This window comes from Pavona decussata, unplaced genomic scaffold (genome assembly GCF_977016875.1).
Source record: "Pavona decussata unplaced genomic scaffold, jaPavDecu1.1 SCAFFOLD_28, whole genome shotgun sequence".
Lineage (NCBI taxonomy): Eukaryota > Metazoa > Cnidaria > Anthozoa > Scleractinia > Agariciidae > Pavona > Pavona decussata.
Window position 1 is genome coordinate 1117403 of NW_028145451.1, and position 13196 is coordinate 1130598.

Sequence of the window (13196 nt, forward strand, 5' to 3'; positions counted from 1 at the left end):
GTGTATGATTAGTTTCACATGTCTCTGTGTCAGCTGCTAACTTAATTTTCTTGCTGTTAAGGGAAAAAGGAAGGAAGGAAGTTGATAATTAATTATAAGAAGTTTCAATAAGAGGGAAGCGGCACATATGCATAGTTATGTGGAAGAGACCAAGTGTGTCTCACAGTATGGAATCCTTTTAAATCGAGTAAAGTGTTGAAATGTGTCACTCTGATATCTTCTAAAAAATTAATTTCTGCTGAAAATTGCAACAAAACTCTCTGACAATTAATAGCACAGGTTTTGAATCATACCAATAAGGTAAGGTCGTGTTTACAATTCTAATTCTTCTTTCGTCTTTTTTCGTCTTAAAGCTTTTAAATAATTAAAAGCATTCTTGCAATTATATACCAGAAGTTTCAGGTATTAGGACCTCTTAGAGAGGGTTTTTTTTTTTTGATCAATCAAAATAGAAATCTAACCCCCAAGAGTTCTATAGAATTTTTATAAACAATGGTTGTTTACAAGAATGCCATAAACTATTTAAACGTCGCGTGCTATTCAGTTTAAACTATAGAGTCATTAAAAGCTTTCGAATGGACTAACGTCAAGCTTTTTGTAAAATAACATTGAAAAGCCACAAAACATTTGCGTCAACAGAAACTAACTAATAACACTAATAGTCCTGTTTTGTTAAGAGTTACTTTAGAGGACTAAGAAGACGAAGAAGTAATTCACCTAATAAGCGAGCGTCTTGTTCCATTGTTTTAAACAACCATCAAATCTCCATGAATTAGCTCCGTTAATAAATTTAAAGAAGTAAATCCTGCCAGACCGAGTCATATTCATTTTTATTCACACGGGAATATTTGAACTTTACACCCTCGTACCACAAGATTAATTCCCGAAGAATGGCCCTTACCGAGTTTCCATTGTAAATTATAAGCTGGAGTCTCGCCAGTGAATTGCTTTAAGCTCTGGCAATTTTTCTGCATTTCGAGAATGGTGTATTGAAGCCACGGCTGAGACTAAACCCAAATAGGGCAATTGGATGGTGTTAGGCCAAATTTAGTCAGATCAAGGCTAAGTAAACATGCTGAAATCCGTTTTTTATTTGGTGATCCAGTTTTGCTTTAACTGTCTGTTTTACAATTCCCTGAATCTTAAGTTAAAATATTACTTGTACTCTAGATTCTTCCCTCATACCGACTAAGATTATGTTAAGATTTATATTGTGAGGTTTCATAAATCTTCTTGCGACTTGTCTGAAAACTGTTTACTTTTTTTTTTTTTTTTTTTTTTTTTTTGCATACCACTCTCTGGTTCCAGCGACGGATTGAAGTATAAGGCATGGTATTTTTGTTTCAAATTAACCAAACAAGATGTAATTTAAATGGTTTGTGGTTAGAAAATATATTGATGAGTGTTTCTTAGTTCATGGATTCAATACTTATTTCCACGGAGAACTGGATAATAAGTCAGTATCTCTCAATGGCGTCTACAAGTGTGACCGCAACGGATACTCATATTAACCGATTCAGATCGGCATGTTGTGCAAATTAAGGTGTCATTTTTCGAATGACCAAACTTGATATTCCCTTCACGGCAGCAAAGCCCTCTTCCCGTCGTATTTCTCGTTTTGCCCGAGTCATTATGCGTCGGTCAAGTTACTGCGAAGAAACGAATCTATTCTCGATAAAAATCAGTCTAAGCCATTCACCTCTAAACGCAAAGCGTATAACGTTATGTTTATTTGGTTACTGGGTTGATCTATAGTGGTTTACACAGTCTTTTTTTTTTTAGGCTCTAGTTACATTTGATGCGACAAAATGCGACGTGTGATCGTGCTTATCTCAGTATTTCACCAGACTAACCTTTGGAGAATCTCGCCTGTTACATAAGACTTTTGTAATCTAATTAGATCTTGTGAATGCACAGACACTGTCGTTGTTTTAATTTTCTCCATTGCCGAGTTTAATCACAAAACAATCTAGTAGCAAGATCACTTCTTGGATCAATAAACCAAATGAGGCAATTATTTTGAAAAAACAGTAGCACACTCTTATCTTTAAGGGAATATGGGTTTGGAAATGCTTGAAGCACATTCATTGATCCAGTAAAATATGCTCACTTTGGCAACAGACTTAGTATTTAGCAGGAAATATTGATTTTTTTTTTCGTAGCAAAGTCTATTATGAACATAATTAGCTAACAATCAAGTTTTACGTAATATGAATAAAATAGGCAGTGGGTTGTTCAAACTATTACCCCCATGAAAGCACAGTGGAGGCATCTTTTTTCCATTTTTCTATGTGCGAGAATGAAAAACCCTTGAAACTGTTAATCGATATAAAGCATAGATCATACAATACCAAGAATAGTCGACCGCGGTTTAGCCGGAAAGCAAATGCTACTGATATCCTGGGAATCATTCAACTACACTAAGTAACTTCCTTTCCGTGATTTTATCACTGTAATTAGCTGTTAACAAGCACGAAGAAGGTATTCGAACGTAATTGGCTCAGAAAAATCCATTAATTAGTTATGACACAACTCATTAAGTACCATTAAGGAAAATTGCATGTAACTGTTTTGTTCATTCTGAAGAATAGTAATTTTTGTCGGTTTTGAGGTAGCCCTTTCAGATGATCGAACAAAAATACCCATTTTTTTTCTCTTAATGGGCTGCTTCACGAATGATTGGAAATGTTGAAATAGACAAAGAAGGAAATGGTGGATCGTAATCAAAACAACTACAGAAGATTAATGGCACTTATAGGAACGTGGAAAAATATGTCGTTTTCTAAGGGATTAGTTTCCTATTGAGCCAGAACTCATTACACAGGAGGACTACAAACACATAACTTTAAAAATTAATGAAGAAACCTTTAAATAGACAGTTTATTTTTGTTCGTTCAGAATTCTTCGCATTTTAGGAAACATACCGGAAATTTCACTCTACTTAAAGTAGAGTATAAATAAAAGACTTTTATCTTTCCCACCTCGTTTCGCAAAGAACGTCGCCAGGAATTTTTCAAAACTGCTGTCGTCCGCCGCTTTCTGTTTCCCGCCATTTAAGCCGAGTTCCCTTGATGTTCCCGCCAAATTGAGTGAAATATCAAGAGGATGGAAGTTTGATGAAGCGATGAGTCGATATCTTCGCAAAGCTCAGATTATTTTAAGCTATAGCACTTAAATCGCTCTTTGAACATTTCCGAATACCCTACACCGCTTCGAATGCATCGTGAAGACATCTTTTTTCCTGTTCCACTTAGCGGAGTTCTATAAATTATCACGAACTGACCGCGTCCGGAGGTGGAGGCAATTGCTGAATATCTGAACACTTCGGTGGCTTTGTCACTTCCAGATCGTGGCTTCACAAGCTTCAATTTTTCAGTTGGTCACTTAGGATTGTCTCTCGTCCGTGCATCGGCAAGGTCAACAGGAATACGTCTAATATAGCTGAATTTGGTCACTAATAACTTTACACTTTGCCAAACGAAGCGAGTCAGTGAACTTGACCAAATCAAAGAGGTCACGCCGTCATCGGTGATTAGCCCTTTACGCCGAATCAAGTTCCTCAAAGCAACGCAAGCACAACAGAGGTGGATCTACTCTTTAATGAACGCCAACATGTCTAAAAAGCCGGCTATCAAAACAGGTGGCATGCACAATACGCTGTGGTATTAATTGCTCTGAGCTTTTATTAAACGCAGATTCGCGCTCCTAAGGCGGCGCTGCTTCCTTTATATTAAGTCTCAATAATATTAAATAAACAGTCATTTGCGCCTCTTCTATATAAGGTGACTCAGGTCCTCGGACAATATTACTCAAGCGCTTTATTTAAAGAGCACGTAGACTAAGATATCGTTTCTAGCTTACGAAGATTACGAAGATTTTCAGGGAGTCGTTGGACTTTAAATTATCGTTAGCACAAAAGATGAATCTGTTGGCGACTTGCAACGTGCTTTGGTTTTTTGGTGCCGCCTTTACCATCCTGAAAACGACCGCCAGCCCGACGTGCGAGCCGATTAAGATTCCACTCTGCAAACGACACCTACCCTACAATATGACAATGTTCCCAAATGCACTCGAGCAATTGTCACAGAAGCACGCCCGGCAGAAGATCGACCTTTTCCGCGCTATCGTTGCCATAAACTGCTCGCGGGAGGCAGGTTTTTTCCTGTGTTCGTACCACTTGCCTATCTGTGCTCCTGCTTTCAAAAAACGGCCGATCCGGCCGTGCAGGTCGGTTTGTGAGAAAGTCATGGCGGACTGCATGCCCACTATTCGCAAGTACAAAGCAAAGTGGCCCGAAGATGTGGCCTGCGAAGACCTTCCCTCGTACAACAGTGATGTGTGTGTGACACCAGAGTCTTTCGTTAACTCCGGTAAGCTCAAAATATGTGTACATTTCCTTTAATTTCTTAGCTTATTTTATGCGCAATTACCTACCATTTACAAGGATAAGGTATTTATGATATATACGTTTGATCGTGGAGATAAAGTCTCTTGAGATCAGCACGTTTACTTTTGGATTTAAAAACTAAGCTCGAGACGATTTGCATTTTTGTCAAGATAATGCCTTAGAAGGATCAAAACTTTTGAAAACATTCTTAATCACTCGTACTCGCGCTCTGATAATTAAAAAAAGGGCGAATATTTAGTTAAAAAACAAAAACACACACACGAAAGAAACAGAGAAATAGAAGCAAGTCGTGTAATTATTTGTCGTCGTTTGCGTGCCAAGAAGCGCTTGAAGTGCTAATTATGACTGTTAATGCCACTCTTTATTAATTTGGCTATACGTATTTTAAAAAATCAATCCTGACTGACAAGGTTTGCATCTTGATGATTTCATACTAACGACAATTTTCAAAGCTTTTAAGAAGGTTTCAGTGACTTAACTTTGCTAATTTCTCGGCACGTTCCAAAAACTCGAGGGGTAGCTAGTTATTGCTTTAAAAACTAGAGAATGTATTGCAGCGCTTATTTCATTCAATTTAAAGGAATGACCAAAAACCACCTTTAATTAATTCGCATCATACGCGTATAATCCTGTGTAAAGAGATCAAACTTCACAGGAAATTAAAATGAAGCGCACCTTTTCCTTTGGAATAGAGAGATGAATTTTGTGGTTTAGAAAGTGAAGAAATTGAGGTGGCTTTTATAATTATAATACTTACAAAGTCACGTGCTGGACCTTCACACAAAGCATTGATTTGACAATCATATATCGCGAAATTTCTAGATTTATTATTGATAGGAATTAAAACACAAAAAAGAAAACTACTACGTATACAGTCCTACCATTGAAAAGCATCCTTTGAGAGGTTGTTGTTAAAAGCCACACTGAGGCAGAGACCGATTTTGGGCTTAAAATTGGAATTTCATTTCCGTTAATTTAAGTGCTCAGAAGATTAAGGGCTTTTCTTGATCAGCAGTTGAATTCCTTTGCATTGTCTCGCGTAATGAGTTAGTCGCCCTCACACGAAAACCTTTTAGCAAATTTATAATCTTCTTTCGTCTCATAGGCCAAACTATTTTTCAATTCATTATAAATGGCTTGGATGGTATCGAGAAAATAAGCTAGTCCAGCGCTCGCTTGCCAGTTAACTATTAAATTTAAATATTAAATTTTCCGCGCATAAATGGCTAACTTTTCGCCTTACTATTCCCAGCCTACTCAATACAAAAAACCACGCGGCCATTTTGGATCTGGGTTTGTTGCTTTTATCCGTTTGGTATAGAACAAAATTCCGCAGTCAAAATATTACAGTGTGACGGCTTGAGGTGTGATTCTCAGTAATCCATCCGTTGAATACAAACATAACCTCGTGCATTTTGTGGATTTGTTTGTGTTCGAAATCAAACATCACCTTCGAATCATGACGCTGCTGGAAGCAAGCATGCCATTCATTTTAGATTGTTGCGAAGGGGGAGGGGTGGGGACATTAAGGGAAAGAGGGCTTGTGACTGGGGATTATGCCAAGATGGAGCCAAAACGATAAAAAGGCTTTTGTCTGCAGTGCCCGCAATTATGACTAAGTTGCCTGAAATTTATTGGAAACAATTTCATTCAGCCTTTTTTCTATTATTTTATATTCAGCTTTCACTTTGTCATCGCAAGTGTTTTCTGTTTCTATCATCGTGAGTCTTTTTCTGTCCCAGCTCTAGGTGACAGTCGTTTTCCGTTTGGTAAATTCAAACTTGATAGGGTAGAACACATGGTACTGTTTTCTACGCTCTTGGAATAATTCTTTGTTCTTGAAAACGTTTTTATTGTTCCTGACAAGGCCTGTTTCTAGCCACTGACGAAACGAAACAAACGGTTGAAACCGAAAAGCGCGTCAATTTTGCCGCCACTTTCGTCGCAGTTAATTTCCGCTCTCTTCGATTCGTTCTTTGCTATTATATTGAATTTTTTTTTTTTTTTTTTTTTTGCTCAGGTAAGTAAATGGAGCCCACTCGGCTATTAAAATGCAAAATTAAATATATTTTCATTAAAAAAAATAAAAAGCATTCCTAGCATTCCCATGTCGATTTTTGTTTTCATACCTCTCGAGATTGCCTGCATCAGTCGTGCACTTGTTAGCGGAGGGCTTTCAAAATGTTACAGTATAAAATTGCCAATTAATTCAATGTGGGGTGTGGTGTTGCTTTGAGGACGAGTGGGAAAATTGATCTAGTACTCTGACAGGTAGAAAGTCATGTAACCAAGTGAAAATACATCGCAGTGAAAAAATCTTCTACTGATTGCGTTTCTCAGCTTTCTTTAAGGTACTTTGACAACATAAAAGAAAGATTCTTTGAGTAAACAATAAATAACATTAAGATATTAACATACTTTCACACCTCGCGCTGATCCGAGTTTGTCACGCGATTTTTAGTTTCTCTAATATGTTATTGTTTGCTGCATTCTAAACTATAATGTGTTTCAGAGTTTAGGAGACACTTGTCTTAATTATAAGTAGTGGAATATTAGCACAGAGCAACGGTCGATTCACTCTATCACCAAAGCAAGTAGTGATTAAAATCTGGCGTGTTAAACCCTGGTCATAGGGTAGAAGGCAATCAGTCTTCTTGACAATACTTATCAAGCTTTTCTGTCGTAAGGTCTCAAAGTGCAGATTTTCCAGAATTCTTTAGTTTCCAGTTTCAAACAAAACTAATACTGAATAGTATTACAGGAAAGTACTGTTCATTAGCTTTGATTTCATATTATTTTTAATAAGGTTTCATTTGCAGCCTCAAAAGTTGGAACTACCTTGCAAAATAAACAGCAATACACGGAAAGTATCTCTCGATATATAGCTGGCTTTTATTTGAACGATCTCACTCACTGGCTCAAAAGTTGGAACCAAATCTTACAGTATAATAAAGAGCAACACGGCAAAGAAAATCTCAATCATTCAGTAGCATCTGAATGGCCAAACTTTAGGAAATTGTGCACAAAATCGAAAGGTACCCCATTACGTGACACAGCGTTGACTTTCAAAGTGAAGAGTTGATAGTAATCATTCTAATCCGATGGGACAACTACAAATATTTGTCAAGATTATCTTGGGTGGATATTAAGGGACTTACGAAATGAATTGTATTGTTTGTCGCGTGGATCGATCAACTACTTTTCTCGTGAAAACGTAGATTACCAAACATTTCAGAGCTCTTTCGTGAGTTCCGTCGAGTGAAACGTAGGAGCTGGGTAAGAAGGGAGGGTGTGAGCCATTTTTAACTGGATTGTCGTGATGGGAAAGTAATCTTGTAACCTCGAATCAGGATTATGACAGATATCTCATGAGCACTGTGTGTCAAAACTTGTCAAGTCAGACTCAGTATCGTCTGAACAAGATCTAGACACTATCAAACCAAATTTGAATTTATTTTACTTGGCACGTTTAGTTTTTTTTTTTTTTTTTTTTTTGCTTGAAAATCTTCATATTCTCTAGCCAAAGTAAACATTCCTCGATGGAATGAATTTTAAAGAAAACATGCAATCAGTTTGTATAGTTTTATTCACGGCTGAAGGTCAGTTGTACTTGGCTGAAAAACCACAGCATACAATGTACCCTTAGGTTTCAAAATAACTTTAGCTTGGCTTTACAGCTAAACTGACAAACTTTGATCACTTTTAATAATACCCAAACTTTCTTGGAGTTCCAATCCTAGTGCAAGGGTCATTTAGGGGAAACTAACCTAACAAAACAAAAACAGAAAGAAAAGAAAGAAAGGAAGGAAGGAAAATATAAAAAACAGAAAAAAAGGAGTAAAAACAGAACGAAATAACCAGTCCGCGTCATGAAAGTTCAAGTTCTAATTCTAGCTGACTAGGGTTTACGCTCTCTAGCCCAAGGATATGGGGTTTATATCATATCAAAGGGCTTCAGCTGGGATTTAGAACCACACGCAGCACGTCTCGATCTAACACTCCGGGACTTCACCCCTATCCCCCTAGTCACCCCGCTCCCCACATGTCCCCGTACCTCAAACAGGACGCAATCGATGCATAATTAACAATTACCCTGGGAAATCGCGCGGAATATCCCCTGATACTTAGCCGACAAGACCGTAGGAAGAGTTGACTGAAATCAGGTGATGTTCCGCAATATTGCGCAGGATAATTGTTTTATTATTCAACACACTGATAATAAAGCACAGTTTTTTTGCAGAAAAGCTGGATACGATCCTCCGAGGTCGTTACTCGTTTTAAGCGCTTTGCTAGTTTTCTCCTAGACACACGAAATAACGTATATCGCATAATAACTGTTGCATACGGACGCCGAATATTGAGTTCACCACTGAACCATAAATGGGCAGTTACAATAACAACACCTAACAACAAGTTTCAATGCGCAATTAGATTTTTATTGGTAATTGCGCAATAAAAATTAATAAAATTATTATTATTTTATTATTATTATTAAGTTTCATATAAGGATTTTTATTATTTTTAATTTGCAGGGTCATCAGCATCATCGTGTAAATGTACCAAGCCACGCCTGAATTTCCATTTCTATCAAAAGGCCTCTTACAGATTCGGTAAGATAGTACAACAGTAACATAAAGAACTGCTGTTCCTGAAGCTCAAAAGAAAAAAATTGAAGAATTTGTTCGAGAAAGTGAGAGCTCGTGAAAGTTACTAGTAAAGTCTGTGGACAAAATCAAATGGAAACAACTGAATGTTCTGAAGAGCTTCAAGATATGATACCCACAGCTCCAGTTAAAAGGAAGCGATTGTGGTGATCCGCGATGTTTGGTTTTATCAATCGAATCGATAAGGCAATTTGATCACTCTAAAGATCTAGATTCGAGTGCTGACGTTTTGTGCGTTAGCCGTTATCTTTACGGTCTTCAAATTACCTTATCAACTCTATTGATAAAACCAAACATTGGTTTCCACTCTGCCACCAATGCAGCACCTCAGTTTCTTTACAAACTAAGCCCCTTTTCTATTGTGTTAATCAGGCAGTTCATGAATTTGTGAAAGGCTCATAGAAACACAGCAAAGACCCTAGTTACTATGTGTATTGGAATTAGACAACCTATCTTTTCCATTTTTCCATTATAAAACACCCTCCCCCACCCCTCAACAAAAACAAACGGCTGAGAACATTTGTCGTTACAGTTTTTTTCCAAAGGAAATGGGGAGGGAGGGGTTGAGATATGGGAAACAAGAATGGCGCAGCCTTGGAGTAGGCAAGGCAAAACTAGGACAGTCAGACGAGGACCTCTTGGGCTTGCGTCCTCATAAATCACGAATACAGACTTCTCCTCCCTCATCAAAAAACAACAACAACAACAACAACCATTAAATGGCCATTACTATTCCCCCGACAAACGTTTTTGAAGATACAACTCATTCTTCACACAAGCAGCATCGCACTTTAATATTCATACACTCCATACAAATTAAGGCGAAAGCCAACATCAACGTCCTGCTAGACCGAAAGTTATCTTTTTTGACTTTATTTCGCTTTCATTCATGTATTCTCCATTTGTCTACAGTACTTAAAGTGCGCATTCAATCAATTGACAAGAGAGGCAATGAACGCATGCTCAACGGAAGGGTGCAGCGTATTCTAGAAAAGGGCCTAATGGACTTAAAGAAGGGAGACATCATCCGCGTGTACAGCAATACCACGTGCGATTGTCCAGAGGTTACCAAGCTGAACGTAGACTACCTGGTAGCGGGTCACGAGGACATGTGGCAGAGAAAGTTCTTTTTGTACCCTGGGACTGGTGTGGTGGAAACCTGGCAACGAGCTTGGGTTCCCAAGTTTAGAAAGTGGGAACGGCGCCTTGCGGCGAGGCTTCTAGGAAAGAGACCTAGCAGAAAGAACAGGAAAAGGCGAAGAAAAGGTGAATGACATATTACTTTTAGCGATCGATCCGGCACTGTATTGGCAAGCAGCGATTGAGCTGCCATGATTTTTAATAAAATTTAGTATAAGTATCTTCTATCGCACTACCTGAAATCGTAGGCAAAACTCGTCGTCCCTAAATTAACAAACAGACATACAAGCTTTGAATTCCTTTCTGCTTCTGCAAGCCAAATTTTCGACAAAAGTTTGGCAATTCATCAGTGCTTTTTTTTTTGCCGACCATAAATGAACGAAATGGCATAAGAGAGGGGAAGAGGAGAAATACCCTTGAGAATGTAAACGACCGGAAAGATGTGGAGGCTTGGTCGTTTATTCTTTTGGAAGTGTTATTGTGCTCGCGGACAAGAACTCTAGCGATCTTGCTGGTTTTTTTTTTTTTTTTATCCTTTTTCATATTTATTTTTAGAAACGTAGTTGCGATTTACTTCCCTTAGTTTTTCCTTTTTTCAAGTCATAGGGAAACTTAATTGTACTGATTCCCCAGCCATTTTTTCCCTTTTTTTTGTCATTTGTTTTTGTATGCTAGTCAAAACAATAAAATCAAGTAAAACAAAAACAACAAGAAAAACTAAATAAATTGGTATTTAGAGATTCTTCCGACCAAATTTATGATGATGATGATTATTTTATTTTATTTTATTTTATTTTATTTTTTCACCAGTTGCCCTTTCATTCTCCGATCCTGGTCAGTGATTTTTGGTCCATAGCGCCACAGAGGACCTAAACATCGTCTAGACGTTTATGGTCAAAGACTAATATTTCGACGTTTCATTATTTTAATGGATGAGACCACTAGAGAAAGGATTACGTTCAGCAAGCCAACAAACTGAGGAAAAGATAAAACAAGAAAAAAATTAACTGGAGAAAAATAATGGAACGATTATATTTTCAACTTTTATGAGAGAGCTTATATCGCCAATTGTGTGTACGTGTGAACAAAGATTAGAAAAACAACCTCAAGCGAGAGTAATATTGTAGATAGATTTAACTCGCGAGACGAACCATTGCGCAAGTAGTTTAGACCCTTACAGTTTAACAGTGAAATTAAATTATATTAATCATGTAGTATAAATTAAGTGTACTTCATGTAACTTGTACCATACTGACTACTCTAAGAGTTGCTGACAGATTAGTCTGGTAAATAGACGTAAGTTGCTATAAGCAACAGATGTGTCTCAGAGCAGAAACGCACCATCCCGTGTTCACATGTAACTTCAATGATGATTGAATTGTAGTCGAATTAAAAAGGGAAAAATAGGGTTTAAGCGTCTTCAAACGAAATCAAAGTAATTATCCTGGCCAATCATAACAAACGTACGCGTAACAAACCAATTGGAATACATGTAACCGGCGGCAAGCGCTGGAAAACTAGCCTGCTCTTCAGACGGACTATAACCCCCAGTAATAAGACAGTTATTACCGGGGCCTGTTATAGTCCGTCTGCGGCGCGATCCAGGGAAAACGCTCTGCTTTTGCTTCTCCGATTGGTTGAGAAAGTGGCGCCAACCAATCAAAAAGCGCAGTCAACCAAAACCAAAGCAAACGGGAAGTTACTTCCAACACTCAATTGAAAACCGCTCTTAAGACATATATTTTTCTAGTTAGTTAGACATATATCTTTCAATTTCCTTTCCCGCCCTGACTGCTTCTTGATATTTTTCATATCATGTATAGTCTTCCGACTGCTAGGATTATTAAATATCTGTGTATTGGATTGTCTTGTTACACAGTTTAGTTGTATTATATAGTTGTCCATCGGTAAGCTGAAGGGGCTGATAGGTACCGATCTACATCTTGCACGATTATATCATAATATGACGTAGGGGAAACTTAGAATTTTATTTTAACCATCGTTTTCACAAGTAGTTTGCACTTGGTGTATTGATCATACGTTACATTAAGCTGACGGACTCTACAAAACTGTCTAAAACCGCAGCTAAGCTTGCATAATCTGTAATTAAGTGCTAAAAATTAATTCCATTACTGAAAGACACTAGGATTTGTACTTGGAAATGTAAGTAAACAAAGTATGATTTATCTGAACAGTATTGTCTGATGCTCGATTTCCCAGGGTTTTTGTATTGTCAATATCGCGTATCTCTGTACTGATTCCCTTTAAGAACGATACCTACTAGGACAACCTAAGCTGTTTTGTGTAGTTTATGCATGACAGTGGGAACAGCAGATCTTACCAAGGGCTATTGGAATTAATGAAAAACAATAATTGGTGGTAAAAAATGCGTTTTCAGGGACAATAAAGAAACAAAAGTTCCAAAAAGCTTTAAAATGCATAACAATGCATGGGATTCTCTATTCTCAGTACCCAGTATATCTTTTTAATATCCTGTTTCCCGGTAGCATTTGCCCGTACGTGGCGCAATAAAGCCTCAATCCCAACAAACGCACACTAAATGTGCAACCAATTCCAAGCATGGTCGAAGGGAGTGCTTAAATCAAATTAGTGTTGGGTGTAAACGGCAGCGATTTTGAATATTTTCGCTATTGCGAGGTCTGAGAAAGAGAACTGCACGAAATTCCTTAGGGCGTCTGATAACACATCGAGAATAATAACATAAGCAGATCGCAAACCCATTGTGTTGAAAATAGGAAAGCACCTTATCTAATCAGTAAAATCACGATTTTGAATCAGTTTCCGGTGATCCTGTTTCATCGCTTGCTATTTTACATGTGTTCCATATTCTACGGATCGTCCAGATCCCCCTTCCCCCTTCCCCCCATTCAAAATGGCGGTATCCATTCCATACCTTGTCCTTACCAGACAAAATGGAGGGCTTGAAAAACAACGAATCGACAATTATTTCTACGATGAATTTC

At 37.8% G+C, this 13196-nt stretch overlaps 1 protein-coding gene across 1 annotated transcript; it reads left to right on the forward strand.

The window, feature by feature from the left end:
• The first annotated feature begins 1353 nt into the window (after nucleotides 1-1353).
• LOC146484990 (secreted frizzled-related protein 3-like) lies at nucleotides 1354-12404 on the forward strand. The gene is made up of 4 exons (XM_085103881.1): nucleotides 1354-4370; nucleotides 8941-9018; nucleotides 9985-10338; nucleotides 11023-12404. The coding sequence occupies exons 1-4, from the start codon at nucleotides 3920-3922 to the stop codon at nucleotides 11052-11054; spliced, it is 915 nt and encodes a 304-aa protein (XP_084960007.1). The 5' UTR covers nucleotides 1354-3919; the 3' UTR covers nucleotides 11055-12404.
• The last annotated feature ends 792 nt before the right edge of the window (nucleotides 12405-13196 follow it).

Excerpts from the sequence above, each read along its gene's own strand:
- LOC146484990 (XM_085103881.1), top strand. The coding sequence starts at position 3,920 with ATGAATCTGTTGGCGACTTGCAACGTGCTTTGGTTTTTTGGTGCCGCC. Across the intron at positions 4,371-8,940 it reads AGAGTCTTTCGTTAACTCCG|GGTCATCAGCATCATCGTGT; the intron begins GTAAGCTCAAAA and ends TTTAATTTGCAG. Across the intron at positions 9,019-9,984 it reads AAAGGCCTCTTACAGATTCG|TACTTAAAGTGCGCATTCAA; the intron begins GTAAGATAGTAC and ends ATTTGTCTACAG.